Source organism: Lemur catta, chromosome 13 (assembly GCF_020740605.2).
Source record: "Lemur catta isolate mLemCat1 chromosome 13, mLemCat1.pri, whole genome shotgun sequence".
In the NCBI taxonomy this organism is placed as follows: domain Eukaryota; kingdom Metazoa; phylum Chordata; class Mammalia; order Primates; family Lemuridae; genus Lemur; species Lemur catta.
The window spans coordinates 70,839,111-70,856,145 of record NC_059140.1 but is presented as its reverse complement, the minus strand read 5'-3'; the positions used below and the strand labels follow the sequence as shown (position 1 = coordinate 70,856,145).

Here is a 17,035-nt window from a genome sequence, read left to right as displayed (position 1 = left end):
CACTCAATCACATGGCTTGACCTAATGTCAGCACACCTCTCCTGCTTCCAGGAGGGCGTGTGATCCCTGTGAGCTTCCAGCTGGTAATTACTCTCCTAGCCAACTCGACGCCCTCTTGCAACCTTCAGATAAAGTTATCATTTGTCCTTTCTTTGGTCTTAACAATGTAGGGGGTGGGAAGCAGAGAAGGAAAAAAAATGACAACATGAACAAAAACCACTTTGGTTCAGAACCATGAATACATGTTAAACTACACTCATGTCATAAATTACACCTGTGAATAGAGGCTGTTGGTTATGACAGTATACTATTTTTTCTTTTGTCATTCTAAGATAGAAAAAGGATCACAGATTTCTTTAAGATATCAGTGATCTCCAGCAGGTAGTTAGGAAAGGGAAGTACCAGTTAAAAACTAATGTTTAATTGATTTCCTTATTTAAAAAAAGACACTACATTCTAAATGGTATTTTTAAAAAATTTTAGGTGGTGTATACAATTTCTAAAAAATTAGTCCTATGATAGAGGCAGTTTAAAATAAAATACCTTATGTTATAGCCTCAGGGGAGAGCATATATGTCAAGGAAATTTCTGTCTGAATGAAATTTATGCTGAAATCAGTTTTTTTTCTAAATCTACCAAACAGAAGTCATTACTGCATTATATCAATTATAGGAATTTTTATGGTGTGGGTGAATTAATAGATTAAATTATTAAATTATCAGGATATCCTCTACTTCCCACTTACATTCTACCCCACAGCAGAATATCACTCCTTGGCAGTCAAACTTTTGTTTGAGTTGGAATATTATTTAATGCCAGGACTTCTTTCTTGTGATAGTCCCCTGCTACTTAGTCTTTGCTCTTTGAGAATGAAAAAATGGTTACGGGATGTAAACGAACTTATTCAATGTTATTCCGAAAGTTATATAACAAAGGCAGCCAAAATGGCCACTTTCGAATTCCCAGTCCCGCCCTACAGTTGGTGAGAGGGTAGAGACGTTTATGAAGGAAAAGCATTCTGGAGAAGGTGCGTAAATGCATGTGTTATGGTAGACCAGTTTCTCTTGAAACAACCTCTGAAATTTACATTGATATTCTCTTCCATGCTTGAAATATTAACGATGGCAATTAACATGTCAATTGTGCTGTAGAGCTCATAAGGCATTTTTTAAGATATACTTTTCCAAAAACAGCCAATTACTTTGAATTTAAGTTGATAATTATTTTTTAAAAAACCTTTAGTGGATAAAGATTAAATAAGCACACAACTAATGCATAACACAGCATTGCACAGCCCACTTTACAGTTTATATTACTAGTTTCTGCAGTTTCCATGGAAAATATGTTAGTGATGAACTGAGAAACTTGCATTTAAAACTGCATTCAAAGTCGTCCAATCATGACATTTAAGAAAAAAAACTAGTGGACCTTTGATCTTCAAATACTAACTGGAGTGTTTTGAGATCCACTTAGATGAGGTTTTAATAAATTTATATGGATTGAGTTTTGGACTTTATTCAAGTTTGATTAAAATAGGATTTCCCCTCAAATATGTGTTATCTGTCAATTGGAAAATTGCCCTGATGTTCCTGCTTTTAGTCATTACAAGACTCCCAGAATACTGTGAACAAACCAATATTGAGCAACCAAGGCAAACTTAACCAAAGACTAATTAAAATAAAAGACCAAGAAAAAAGGAAACAAAAACAAAATGACAGAGGTAGAAAGGCATCCTCTCTAGCAGCTGCAAGCCCTCAGCAGTCCTTTTCATGGACAAGCGTGCTGGCAGTCCATTCCAAGAAAACGTTGAATCAAACGTTTTGGAATAGACTTATTTCTTGAATGAACAACGAAAACAGAATGTCTGGTTTAGTTGAGAATCACCATGAGATTGTTACTTGCAAAAATTACTGACTGAGTATCAGCTCATAACAAAGAACACTGACCATCTATGGAAGACATGGAGCACAATTTACTTCTACACTGAATTTTCTCAGAAGAACTAAAGAGAGAGGGCAAGAAGAACAACTTGAAATTTAAAAACCTCAGTGGCACTGAGGAACATCTGAAAGCGTATACATTCTGTTTAGCACCGTCAGTTGACTCATGTGCCAGTTACTCACACGCATGTAAGTCACTATTGAAAGTGTTGAGAAACATGAAATGCAAACAGTACAACAGCCTGTATGCATGCATTTGTACCATTTACAAATTCTGGAAGCCCATATCAAATATTTAGTAACCTAGATCTGGGATTGGTGGTATCAAATAGGTCACTTATTTATCTTTAGCTTTATCTGAAGCTCTAGCGCAAACCAAAAAGATAAAGAGAAAGAAAATAAAAACACCCATAGAAGCAATTAAATATTCAGTACTGCTCATGAGTGAGAGGTACTGTTGAATAGCATAAATATTTTTAAAAAAGACTACATCATAGTGTCTTAATTAAGTCTTTGTTTAGAAAAGAAAAACAGCTCAAGTGATTTTCACATTGAATATGCTGTTAAAATTTCCATACTCTGAAAAAAGAAGAAATTACTAAAAATTCAAGTAATCAGGCACTTGAATATTTTTACGCTAGAATATGACACCAGGAAGTATGAGGTTTCATTATTCCTTGGCCCAATTTAATCTTTGCCTAGAGCTGCTATCAAATTGCATGTAGTGTGTCTGCATGTATAGAACAGGAAAAAAAAAATTCTTGTGCAGCTGCATCAATAAAATGGTAAATGTTGAAAGACTTTCAACTTTAAGAACAGAAATTTCTAAGGAGAAAGATATCATGACTTGGTTGGGTGTTCACAGCAATTCAATTTTACTGAAAATCTTACTGTGTAAGCTTTCTGCTATGCTTTAGCTTTTGTTTAGGTCTAGTACAAAGATCTGTAGTGTTCCAATCTCTCTCTGCAACGTTGTCTCTCTTGGCTTCCCTCCCCTTCTAGGTCCTGGCAAAAGGACACTATAAACTCCTTTACTTAGAGCCAAAAAGTTTGCATTGGCACAGAGTCTAGTGCGGGGGAGGTTTTCTGCTTTAAAAAATAAATCATGAAATTAATATATACTGCAAGACACCCTGGAGGTGTTGGATAATGATGTGATGCCCAGGGAAATGATCCGCAAAAACACATAATATATATAAGCCCCATACCTCCTCTAGTGCATTAAGTGGTTGAGCTGTCTAAAGAAATGACCCATTCTGCTGTCTCTGGGTGGAATCTCCTGAGTAATGCCTGTCTCTTAGGCCGGCTGCTTTTAAAAGTTATAGGTGGATATTTCAGATGCTTACTGCTATGACAGAAACTCCAGCTGCTGTGCTATTCGGCTTGGGGCCTGTGTTGAAATGCTTCTTTATCTTTCCAGCTACTGACAGCTGATGCTCATTTTCTGGGAGCCCATCATCCTGGAGGAAAAAAAAAAAGAAAAGAGAAAAAAAAAATGAGATAAATGGAAAATGAAGCCCAAATATTCTAGTCACAGGCAGTGATCTTAGAATTCACAAGATGTCAGATATAAACCAACCAATGTCTACTCATTAAACACTGTTGTTGGAAGGACTGCTCCAAGATTTCATTCATTTCCACATCTGCTCTAAAATTAATTTACTCTGTGTCACCTGACCCTCAGAGGTCTGTTTCTAAATAATAAAAAAAATTTATTTCTGTTTTTGGTTTCTAATAAAATCTATTTCAACCATGGCTCTAGGAACATATGTCAAAGAGCAAGGTAATCTGGACAACCAAAAAGAAAAAAATCAATGTGAACGTCCTCTTTTTTCTTTTTTTCATTTTTCTCTTAGCCCATCATTTTTTTTAGACCCACAGCCAAGGAACCTGGCAGTCCTGGACCGCTGCATGGCCCATAAATAAACTCAGGCTTGTTCCACAGCTACTCAATCGGCCATTCTATAATCCCAGACAATCTTCCATGCAGGAAGTTCTTCCTTAAATTTTAAACACTCTTTGCTGCCTTCTAATCATCTGTTACTGTGACCTCTATTCTCTGCTGGAGCCATCTATGACTGAGGCTGGACAAATTGCTCTCTTGTACTAAATACTGTTAGAATAACAATAAACCAGGGTCGTCAGTATGTGTCACCACTTACTAGTTCATGATGAAAAGGCTGCATGATCCTTCATGGCAGAGACTGTGTTTTGCTCCCTACAGAATCCCCAGCTCTTAGCATAGTGCCTTGGCACACAGTAGATGCTTAATAAATAATTGGAGAATAAATGGATGAATGGGTAATAAAGAGTTTGTTACTAGCTGTTAAAACCAAAATCCTGGCAAGACCTTCAATGCCACTCGTCATTTTTCTTTTGTCCTTCCTCTCCGTCATTTTGCATGTAATTTCTTGGCTCTACCCAGGAAAATAAATCTGCTCTTCCCAAGCATAATGTGCTTGCTCTTTTTGCATGAGCTGGTCTCTCCACATGGGATTTTCAGCACTTGGCTATTCATTTATTCAATCACATGAACTGCATGTCTACACAGACCAAGCACTACAGCAGGTGGGCAAACAAAATAGGCATGAGCCTTGCTCTTCTGGACCACGTGGGCGCTCTACTTTCTTCAAACTTTGGGTTCGAACGACCTGTTCCAAGTCAGTTTTTCCCAATTAAGTACAATTAATTCTCATGGCTCTTCTGTAAACCCTTAATCCTTTCTCATTATATCAGTTTGCACTATTTATATTGTTTGGTGTTAAGTGATTTTATAAAGTCTTGCTCTTTTGTACCACGTCTTCCAAATTTTCTGTAATCTTTAATGCAAACACTTGGTTCAGGGTCCTGCATTCAGCGGATATTGAATTTATGATATTCTTGGACTTACTGATTAATTGACTAGAAGAAGGAATAACTAATATGCTTATTAAGACACATATGAAGCCAAGTCTGGAGGGAGGAGGGTTTCCAATGATACAGAGAGAACTTTTTTTTTTTTGCATTGTGGAAAGTAGTCAGAAATAAAGTGAAAATCAGTTCGAGCAGGATGCGACTTGGGGAACAGAAAAAGGGCCGTATGGACTGATGATTATGTCAAGGGCTATGCTGGCGATGCCGGAGGGCAGGAAGAAGAGATGATTTCTATGCACCAGACCCCTGCAGGCTAACTGGGAGACAGAATACGCACATACCACGGCAGATCATGAAACAGGTCAACGAGGTAAGAAAGAGCTGTTACAAGGCCACAGCTCCATGGTTCAGCTGGAAACACCAAAAAAGTTCAGAGGAGAAAGGACATATTTTCTGTTGTGAACAGTCACGGCAGACTTCATGAGGGACGCAATGGGAAGTGTGCTGACAGGCAGCGAGGAGGGAAGGTGATACTGGTGTACAGTGAGTGCACGTGGGAAGCCACGAGGCATGTTTGGAAACAGTCAACCAATTTATCTCTGGTTAAGAGTTTATGAGGGAGAGTAAGGGCAGAGAAAGCAGAAAGAACAAGAAAAGGTGGGCTGTAAATGAGTACTGCAAAGATCCAGGGATTGAAACCTTAGTTTCAATTAGGAATAAAGCAAAGCTTTTTAATAAGTGGGATGTAAGTGTCAGGAATGTACACGACTCCTCTCTCTCTACTCAGATATTTTTATGGTACACTATCTAGTTCCTGCCTCTGCAAGTGACAGAGAAATGGGATGATAATCACAAAGAATTAGGATTACGCCATTCAGAGTTCTACACACAAGAGCGAAGTCAATAATGTATATAAAAAAGGTGAATGAAACAACAGATCCCTGGGATTTAAGTCAAGACAACAGATCTGGGAACCTGTTGGAATTTTTGAGAGTATTTAAACATTTGACAAGAGATGAAATGATGCTGCAAGTCTTACAAGTATTAGTATCCTGCCGGAGGGCAGAGTGCGGGGTTCTGCCCGAATGAAAGGGGCCACCCTGAGGCAGTGGTGCCCCACTGGCCTCACCCCAAAATTACACTCGTCCTTCTAACCATCATCTCTCCATAAAGGTCCAGGCTATTTCAATCATAAGATAGTTTGAAAAACATGCTGGGGAAGCAACTCAAGGGAAGGTTTTTCTTTTTAGGATGAAAGAAACTTGAGCATATTTGTAGTCTCCGTAAGAAGCTAGAGGAAGGGGAGGGTTAAAGACAGGAGAAAGGGCAGGACAGGATGGAGGGCGTAAATGGAGCAGTTTGCCTTGGGGAGGTGTGGGCTTAAGTCTTTCTCCGGGACAAGATGAAACAAAGAGACACCAGAGAGACCTGTTTTGAGGTGTAGGGAAGGCGAGTTAAAAGAGAAAGACAGAGGAGGAAGGTGACACGAGGGTGAAGCATCACATGGTCCTGTGCTAACGGTTTACATGCACGATCTCCTTCATCCACAGCCCACCATCTGCCACGTGCACTATCAGGCCCATGTCGAAGATGAGCAAACGGAGGCTCAGCAAGGTGAAATCACTTGCTCAAAGCCACCCAGCTAGCAAGTGGTGGAGTCCGGACTGAACCGGGTCTGAGACTCCGTGCTTTCTCCCACGCCACGCTGCGTTGGTTGAAAGCAGTTCCTAGCATGGCGTCTGGCTACAGTAAAAAGGCTGCACGAGTGTTAAATGAAAATACCCAGCGAATCATCGTTCCCGTGATGAAAAGTTGCACAATGGTGAGGGGGTATGAGAATTGAATTAGGAGACCAAAAAATAACACAGAAAAACAAAACCAAAGAAGAATATCTGGATGGGACATCATGGAGCCTGGGAAACATTTGAAGGTCAATAAAGGGACGCTGAGTACATCAAGGCCACAGTGGAACACAGTTAGAAACTTCTATGGCAAGTAGAGGTAGCCACCAACCTGGGATGTGGCAACGTGACCTGCTAGAGCCAGGCCCTGGGATCCTCTGTGCATCAGGCAGCCCCACAAGGCCTGGCTGGTGCTGGAAGAAAGGCAGTTCCACCGGGCCAGTGGTGTGGTCCTGTGATTGTCACAGCTGTGTGTGCCAGCTTCGGTGCAATTATGGGTGCAATTATGCTCCGTAAGAGCAGCCCCTACTTAACTTCCTGAGGGAGACTCATATCTTGCTGAATAATCATACCTCCTTATCCCTCCCCACCATTGCTATCTTTGCCAGAAATTTACCTTTACCTGGCTTTCCCCCAACCCCGTCAGTTCTTGAGCTAAGAGTTTGCTTTCTTACCACCTCAACCTGGACGTCGTTATCATTTCCTGGCCCTGTCCTGGTCCTAATCTCCTGTCAAGCCTCCTGGCAACTCTTTCAGATCCAGGGACCTGGAGGTTAAGACTCCAGCTTTAAATTCTAGTGAAGGTTTGAGATTCCCTTGGGTTATTAGTTCACGTTGAAGCAATGCAAGTAGCGAAACAACTCTCACAAGTTGTCAGAGGTGCTTTCGACTTCATAAATCTTAAAATATTTCAGGATTTTTTTTTCCCCAGTGAAATAAGGTGTCTCAGCTGGAGTAGGTAAAACACACACACACACACACACACACACACACACACACCATGACAACGAACAAGTCTACAGCATTTTTATATAAATTTTGAAGGCTTTCAGCGTAATTGGATTAAAAGACATAAACAATTGGCTTTTCAGGGATCTAATCTCTACCTGAGCCAAACAGATTGATGATGGAAATTTAGCTAACTTACTGTCATGCATCAATAAAATAAATAGGGCCATTAAAAACATACATTTTTATATATACATCTTTATCACCATTATTCAGAATAGATTATGTGCCAAAAATGTGCTATGAATTTTCTAAACGTGACAAACCTGGCAGGATTTTACAAATAGTTATAGTATTATTACCATACGTTCTGGTTTGGGAGTAGTTTCTGAAGTTTGACACAGGCTGGTTGTGGTTTGAGGTTAGCGGTTTTTGATTTAGAAATTCCCATCCACCACTTGGCAGAGCATTGCAACTGACAAGAACAAAATTAGTTTGCAAAATGGAAAATGAACTCTCACCGCCATCTATAGGAGACCTCACCTCCCAATCTCCATGTTTCCAGGGGTTTCTGGGGCAGAGCTCCGGGGAGGCTTGTGGGGGCTGGAATGTGAAGTCACTCAGTGGAGCGAATTCCCTGCTTTCCTCCAGGAAACCATTCCAGGGGTAATGCTTTAGAAAATCCTCCTCCCCTTGTGCAATTTTGGTTTTGAATCATGGATCTGGTTTTCAGGCTATTCATTGCCAGACTCTCTTATTAGCAATATTTGTAAATTTATGAGAAGCAGGGCAATCTTGAGTGGTTTACTACCAGAGTATTCTAATTTAGTTTTAAACAATTCCAAATCCATTAGAGTACTTTTCAATAGCAGTTCCATTTCACATGCCATCGTTCTGTCCTGGACTCCTGGTAACCATCCCCAGATGCACAGCACCCCTGGTCCCTGCGACTCTCTTCAGCACAGCCCTACGGCTCCCTGCCTGCAGTTCACACTGCATGTGGGGAGCAAACGTGAAGGAGATTAAGATCCACCTTGGAGCAAGGAGAGGATATGATGCCCACATGGAAAGCGAAATTCCATGTCATTTACAATTTATGAATATAGATCAGTGGTTTATATATTATTACAGTGTCCTTGGGCTTCACTAAATTTCTAACAAATTCTACCAGCACAATAAGATGAATGCGTACATATTTCTGTGTGGGTGGGGCTGATTTTTATTAGTCAGCATGAAATACCCTGGGATATTATCCAGCCTCCTGATTTTTCTTCTTTCTCTTGTTTTTCCTTTTTCAGTATCTTGGCTTAGCAGTATCTTTCCAAAAGGGTAGGTGGGCTAAAGGCAGTAAAATAAGATGTATAGGCCAGGAAGGTGAGGGAAAGTCTTGAACTGGCTAAATATCTACACTTGTCTTCTTTAAACCAGTCCCTTCTGCCAGGACAAAGGTTCTCAAACTCGGTCTCACATTATAATCATCTGGGAGCTTTTAAAACTCCTGATTTCCAGATGCCGCTGGTGCAGCCCATTAAATCAGAATCTCTTGGCGCAAAACCCCGGGCCTCAGACCTTGTGCAAGAAACTCCACTGAGCTTCCTGCGGACTCCTTTGAGCCTTAGTTTCTTCATTAGTGAAACTGGCAAAATAATTTGAGGTAAAACATAGATTAGGTAAAGTGACAGCATCCTAGAGCAGCAGGAGAATAACATGGGATAAGGTAGGTCAATATTTGGAAAATAACAATGCAATGATACTAATATATGTTTGAAATATTATAATAATAATAATTATCCTAATTACAAATAAGAATTTTTTTTGGAAATATCAGTTCAGTTTATGAACTTCTCACTAACCTATACTTTCTATCAATAAAACATCATTTTGGGGGATAGTGACTCAAACCCTCTCCTGTGCTTTGGAATGATCAAAATATATCATTGCCTATTCCATTATTTGTCTTTTTCTTCTCTTTTCTTTTCAAGACAGGGTTCTGTTGCCCAGGCTGGAGTGTAGTGGTGTGATCATAGCTCACTGTAACCTCAAACTCCTGGGCTCAAGAGATCCTCCCCTCTCAACCATCCAAGTCAATACAGATGCATACCATTATGCCTGGCTAATTTTTTTTTTATCATTACTTTTTGTAGAAACGGTCTTGCTATGTTGTCCAGGCTGGTTTCAAACTCCTGGCCTCAAGTGATCCTCCCACCTTGGCCTCCCAAACTGCCATTCTTATAATACGTGTGCCTAAGTCATATTTCTCCACTAGATGGGTAATAAGGTAAATAAACTTAGCTGGGACAGTTCTACAACTACATTAAAGGAAGTAGCTGTGACACTGGAAAAGGCACCGGAGCTGGTGACACACGCATTATCTACATGGATCGTGGCACACAAATAGGGTCACTTTTTTGGATGAGAGTCTTTCGTCCTTAATCAAGCTTCTCATACACCAACATTGATGACAATGTCGGTTTTATCAGCACACAGCAACAGATGATAGAGTTGTTTGTTGTCTTGCTCAGACTCAAATTCACCAAATATGTATTAAGTCCCTAAGAGGGGCTAGTGCTTAGGATTGTCCTCTCAGGCCCTTTGAATAGATGATCCTCTCTCCAGCCTCATAACACGTGGAGAGGGCAATCTTATTTTGTCCATTTCACAGACAGGAAAACAGGTTCAAAGGAGAGAAATGACTTGCCCAGGGTCATGCGGGTGGGTGAGCAGATGCTCCTTCCAGGCATCTACATCCCTGTCCTAGACATGCGGCCACATACGGACAATGCCTTTGTTCATCTGGCTCATTGGATTCTTCCAGCAACAAGACAGAGGACAAGGATACGAAGGAGCACAGTGGGGTTCGTACTGGAGTGTATGAAAAATAAATGTGGGCTTAGCGAAAGCTCCTGGAGTGAGGTTAAAACAAGTGACTTCCGCTGACTAGATTTTTTTTTTATCCTATTGCCCTTACGCTCTTCTCTCTGTTTCTTAAGAGACTGCCCTTTCAATTCCAAGTGTGCCAGGTGAAAAGGTCATTGTATAAGCAATAGAGAAAATCAGAACTAATGAGAGCACAGGAAGAGCTTTTTGACGACTTCCTTAGGGTTCACATAATTATTATTACTTTTCTCCCCCTTAGGTAGCATCTTTTGTGGTGATCAGATATAGTTTGATTGCCAAATGCAAAATGTCTCATTAAATGGATATCCTTTTAAGTTCCTAGCTTATTTATTTCGATTGCTTGTTTGTTCATTTGTTGTACTCAGAGACCTTGACAAATACTGAATGCTTGTTGTGAAACCTTACCTTTTTTATATATCGGTTTGAAACAAAGAAAATAATCAGTTTTCAGATTTAGTTACTATATAAAAATTACTTCAAAAGTTAAGCAATTACTTGATCCATCAAGTTTTAAAAAGTTTTTGCCGGAACCAATACATTTTTTTTTTCCTTTAGAATGTAAAGTCTTTTTGAATTATATAAAGGGTATTTTTGTTTTTAGTTTTGAATCTCCTAGATGATTACTTAAATGCCATCCTTGCTTTTAGGAAATGGTTTTAGGAAATCTGAGAGGGAAAACTAAAGTGACAGCAGAAGTCCACGTTCCAGAGGAAGCCATGGAACCTAATTATCAGCAAAGTGGGACCATGTGTGAAAATGTGTACAAAGCAGGTTGAGAAGGCAGAAAGTTACTGCTGAGATATGTATGTGCTGCCCTAGGAAAATAAGCAACGTAGTTTTTCACAGGTAACAGCAGAAGCCTTCTTCATTGTGTTTCTTTACCCCAGTTGAGTCAGGATAGGGCCATTTGGCTTGGAATCAGGGGAAGGGATTATGCTGTTTCCAACAGCACTGCAGACCCCGAATGTGTAAAGACACATTTGCTCACATTTGCAAAGTTATTTTCTAGCAGACACCCATACCCTGCCAGAGCTGACTCCTTCCCCGTCTTCTCCAGGATTGAGCTCTGGCATCTCCTTCTCTGGGAAGCCTTCCATGATAGCTTCCCCACGCAGGTGGGCTGGGGCGGCCCTTCTCACCACCCTGTGACTGTCTGGTTGTATCAGACATTGTTCCTGGAGGGACAGGGCTGGCAGGCAGTGGTCCTCCGACAACATTGTATTTAGCAATCTACAATGGTTACTTGTCATCTGTGACTCTCTTTCCTCTATGGCTCCTTAGGAGCCTTTCGAGGGCCACATTTCCAATTCAGATTTTCCAGTTTCTTTTGTGTGGTCACCCTGTCTCATTCTTTCCAGGGCTATCATGCAATTTGACAATTTGTGAAACATCGGCTGGCTTTTCATTAGCTCACGTAGATCCATCAGAACCAACTGCTGCCACCAAGACAGCCTGCAGCTGGCCTGTGCCTCCTCCACCCTGCACACCTGAGGGAAAGGCACCATGACACAGGGAGCTAACAATCATTAGAATGATGACAATGTAATATTGCATGCACCCTTTTAAATATTACAGTGCTTTCATGCAGAACAAAGGGAGGGTAGACGTGGTGGGGAGCACAGGACTTTCAAGCATCTGGGCTTGGAGTGAGGATACCTAGCTGCAAACTCTGGCTCAACTGTAAGCTTGGCTACTTCAGACAAATCACCGCCCATAGCCTCAGTCTCCTTATCTATAAAATGGGTACAATAATACCTGCCCTGACTATCTTCTATGCTTGTTATTAGGCCCAAATAAGATGTTTCCTAATCTTTCCTGTCTCATAGAAAAGCATAATTTTTGCTTAGCACCATGGGGCAAATGCAAAGTCACTGAGGCTGGGAGGGACCACTCGGGGATGGTGGCTGCCCTGCACCACTATCCCAGGGGCTGCAGGGATTAACACCTTGGCACATCTGTATACAAGTTGTAAAACTCTGCCACATTAAAAGACTTAAAATAAACCTTAGTTGCACATCTCTACATGCTCATACTCATATCTATTCTCCTGTCATATCCTCCCACTGCAGTGTGAAGATCACACTCAGACACGTAAAGTGCTGGAACCTAGACCCACGGCCATCGAGTGGCAGAACATGACCAAGATCCCAAGCTCTTGTCACCTCATGTGTTGACTGTGCTTTCAATCATGCCTTGTCCTCAATAATTAATTATTTTGGAAAACAACTACTTGACTACTCAACAAGGTGACAATTCGGAGAAAGCTAATACTCTGTTGCCTACAACGTATAGCCCAATCATTCAGCATAGTGGGGAAGGCTGGCAAAATTTATGTCAATGAGCTGACAATTTTATAATTGTCCATTTCTGTGTCCATGTCCGTGTCTATATCCAAGTCTATTAATATATCTATCTTCTATTCTGGCAGAAAGAACCATTAAACCTAGCTATGGAGCTTCTACGTCTAACTATGGGGATTGCAAAGTGACTAGGTTATAAAGTTATACAGTTGTTGGGAAGAACACAACCAATACAAACACAAGACAGCTAATGTATGTACAGTGCTGCAAACAGTACTGGCAGCTTCTAGAAGTTAAGTACTCCATCAGTATTAACTATTATCAATCAAAAAATCTTATCCATCAGTTGTAGAAAGATAAAGGGTTAAAAATTAATGACTCTGGAGAAGTACCACTAGGTCCTTCTACTCAAAGCTCCCAGATGCAGCCACAGAAGCAGCACCTGGAAGCTTTGAGAAATGCAGAGCCTCCGACCTACTGCATTCGAATCTGCATTCCAACAGGGTCCCCAACCTGTGGGCACATGCCAGTGTGAGCAGCGCTGCACTGGAGTCCTCCAAGGTGTGTGCAGAAGCCCTTAGATCACTTGTACTTTTGGTAGAAATGACACAAAAGCAGGACTGACTCGGAACGTCTGCTCTGTCTCATGGATGATTATTGAGCTCTAATCTGGACCACAGGAAGCAGGTTGTGGGCTAGAGGGTAGTTACAAGGCCATCCCATCAGAATCAAATGAAACGGGTACATCAGATGCTCTTATGGAACAAGTCAAAGATCCTGCAACCTGTCCTGGCACATTTCAAGAGAAGGAATAAACCCAAACACAATACTTTAAAAAGGAGGTGATATAGCATTAAAATATCTGCAGATGATTTTTAAAAGGAGCATTGGTAGGGAATACAGGGAAGGGAGCCAGTCACTTACGTTAACCCAGGGATGCTCGAGGACCTGCACGGCAGAGAATCGCTGATCAACATCCACCAACAGCATCATGGTGATGAGCCCCTGCGAAGGTGAACATTACATTCCATTTATCTCACCTTTAAGGTGAAAAGCTGGCCATTTACAAATGCAGGAGTTCTCTTTTACTTTGGAAGGCATTTGTAAAAGCTCTAAATCTTTTTTTTTTTTTTTGAGACAGTGTGTCGCTTTGTTGCCCAGGCTAGAGTGTGTGCCGTGGCGTCGTGGCGTCAGCCTAGCTCACAGCAACCTCAGACTCCTGGACTTAAGTGATCCTACTGCCTCAGCCTCCCGAGTAGCTGGGACTACAGGCATGTGCCACCATGCCCGGCTAATTTTTTCTATATATATTTTAGTTGGCCAGATAATTTCTTTCTATTTTTAGTAGAGACAGGGTCTCGCTCTTGCTGAGGCTGGTCTCGAACTCCTGACCTTGAGCGATCCACCCACCTTGGCCTCCCAGAGTGCTAGGATTACAGGCGTGAGCCACCGCGCCCGGCCAAAGCTCTACATCTTAAATATATCAACTCTACTTACCTGTGGCTCCCTGAATAACACCTTCAAAGGTTAAAGGAAAGGTGAACATTTGGTTGATTGAAAACTCAAATTAATATTAAAGTCAATTTCATAAAAAATGTTTTTAGTAGAAAAGGAACAAATTACACAAGTTAAAGAATTAATATTCCTTTCTTCGTCTAGTGCACTTTTAAGACAGATTTCTTAATTAGTTTAACACAGAAGTCACATTTTTAAAACACTTTAATTAAATTTTCACTTTGTCAGCTCAAAGAAAAAAGTTTTTTTTTTTTTTTTTTTTTTTTTCAAATTTCAAGACAGCGTACTTAAGTTTGAAAGAAAGGAATGAGGAAAGGCATAGCATTGCCAACAGCTAGTTGGTAAAAGAGAGAGAACTATACTTTAGTAGCCAAAGAATTCTAAAGAAATGTGTTAAAACTGCTTCAAGATTTTCCAGACTAATCAATACAAAGAAAATAGAACTATTAAGAGGTAAATAATTTGATGATCCTGAAATTTATGAAACTTCCCCATGAGTACAAATTGATTTGGACCGGGAAGGCACGGCCCTGGTCTCAGTGATGAGTTTGTCATACCTCTGTCCACTTGGGATGAGAAGTTCCTAAGTAACAAAAAGGTTAGCTATGCATTATCAAGTTCCTAGGCTTTAACCACTTGGAACGGGAATGATTTATTTTCACTGGTGTATAGAGTCCACTTTAGCTTTCTCCATTCACTTTCTTTTTTTTTTTGAGACAGAGTCTCACTCTGTTGCCCGGGCTAGAGTGAGTGCCGTGGCACCATCCTAGCTACAGCAACCTCAAACTCCTGGGCTCAAGCGATCCTACTGCCTCAGCCTCCCAAGTAGCTGGGACTACTGCCATGCGCCACCATGCCCAGCTAATTTTTTCTATATATATTTTTAGCTGTCCGTGTAATTTCTATTTTTTTTTTTTTGTTAGTAGAGACAGGGTCTTGCTCTTGCTCAGGCTGGTTTCGAACTCCTGAGCTCAAACAATCCACCCGCCTCGGCCTCCCAGAGTGCTAGGATTACAGGTGTGAGCCACCACGCCCGACCCTCCATTCACTTTCTAACTTGGACTGGGACTTACTAAAGCAACTACTGTGTGTGGTGCCCTTTGCCAGGTGCTGTGCAGGTGCAGGAGATGGTCCTGTCTGCCACAGCTGCAAGCCCTCAGGTAAGGAGTGATAGCACTGACAGCCGGGAAGTTTCCGGAAGCGCCTGCTCACTGGTAAGAACACCTCCACCTTCACCCCTGCACCTGTATCATCCCCGCTTCTTCCACCTGTGCCCTTCCTCAGACACTTCTTTCAATTTCATACGTTTCCCTATGTCCCGAGGCAGATTCACGGACAGTCAAAGAAAAGGAAAGACTTGTGCCCAATACACATCATTTTCTATGCAAAACGGTCAAGTCTAAGGGGTGGAGTTTGAAACTGAGCTCACACTCGGGCAAGAGGAAAGACAGACACATTGAGCCGCCAAAAGATAATTATTTCTCAACATCACATTTTCAAAAATTTAAGTCAGCATTTGAAGGCATACTATAAATTTAAAAGACAGCAATTAAAATGTTTTCCTTTTCTTTTCCAAGGTCTACTAATATCTCAATGTGAGATTTGTATGGTTTTCTTAGAGGTTGACCTATTATGACCATTTTTTTTAATGTGGTAAAATATACACAAAATTTACCACTTTAACCGTTTTTAAGTGCACACAGTTCAGTGGCATTCGGTACATTCACACTGCTGTGCAGTCATCACCACCATCCATCTTGGAGGTTGAGGTCTTAGTTTAGTGGATAAAAACCATATGCCCCGTTCCCCTTTGCCTCCGAATCCTGGCTGTCTTTCAAGCTTCCCGTAAAGTCTTTCTTGATCATTCCAACCTATGTTGAAATTAACTGTTCTTCTGTTTGATCAACTGATTGATTCACTCATTGATGTTTAATATATTTATTCAATATATATGGAGCACCAGTTAGGCACTGTCATAATTTAGGCACTGATGATATAGCAATGAACAAAATAGACAAAAATCCTTGCCTTCACAGAGCTTGCATTCTAGTGGAGAGAGTTTGGAAATAAACTCTATAAATAAGACCCACCCATATATCTATATTTATCCGTTTCTCTAGAGAGGTAGATAGATATAGACAGGTAGTTAGATGGTATACCAGATGGACATAAGCATGTTAGGTGCCACAGAGAAAAATAAAGGTGAGAAGGAGGCTGAGGCAAGCCAGGTAGGGTTTAAGAGCTGCAGTTGGAAACAGGATGGCCTGGGAAGGCTTCACCGGGAAGATGACATTAAGTCAAGACCTGAGACAGGTGAAGCAATAAGCCTTACAGAAATCTGAGAGGGGCTCAGGCTTGGCAAGGGTGGGGCACAGCAAGACACAGCAATGTCACTGGAGTGATGACAGAGGGAGGTGACACCAGTGAGGTGGAAGCACTTGGTAAGCACTTGTTGGGGTGGCAATGAACAGATGAGTTAAGACTGTGAGATCTTAGAAAACCTAGTAATGACAACTAAAATGTGTACAGAAATCATGTTTATGATGGCATGGGACTCTTTGCACACCATGACTTGGAATCACTAACTCTGTTAAGTCACACAGGCTATATGGAAGAGGAAGGCACGGAAAACCTACCTTTGCAGAATCAGAGACATTATCCCAATATGGAGAAGGAAAGTCCACTTGCCCCATCAAAATCTGATCAAAAAGCACCTCCTGGTCATCACCGCTTCTGTTTACGTGAACAACAAGGAAAACACAGCACTAAGATGTCATCTCAGCGTATTTCTCCTCATTCTTACACACTGGAGCCCTTCCTTTACCTGTACGCATGTAAAATGTGTGTTTTTAAGCAACTGAAAATGTCAATATGGAACCGTTTTGGTAAATTAAGAAGG

At 41.1% G+C, this 17,035-nt stretch overlaps 1 protein-coding gene across 1 annotated transcript in view; it reads right to left on the bottom strand.

Moving 5' to 3' along the window:
- Positions 1-17,035, bottom strand: part of DCLK1 (doublecortin like kinase 1) — a 307,997-nt gene that overhangs the window by 16,322 nt on the left and 274,640 nt on the right. Inside the window, exons 14-16 of the mRNA XM_045567186.1 lie at positions 16,773-16,869; positions 13,546-13,626; positions 3,287-3,400 (exon numbers count right to left, since the gene is read on the bottom strand). Coding sequence (XP_045423142.1) covers positions 3,287-3,400; positions 13,546-13,626; positions 16,773-16,869 — 292 coding nt within the window. The remainder of the gene's footprint in view (positions 1-3,286; positions 3,401-13,545; positions 13,627-16,772; positions 16,870-17,035) is intronic.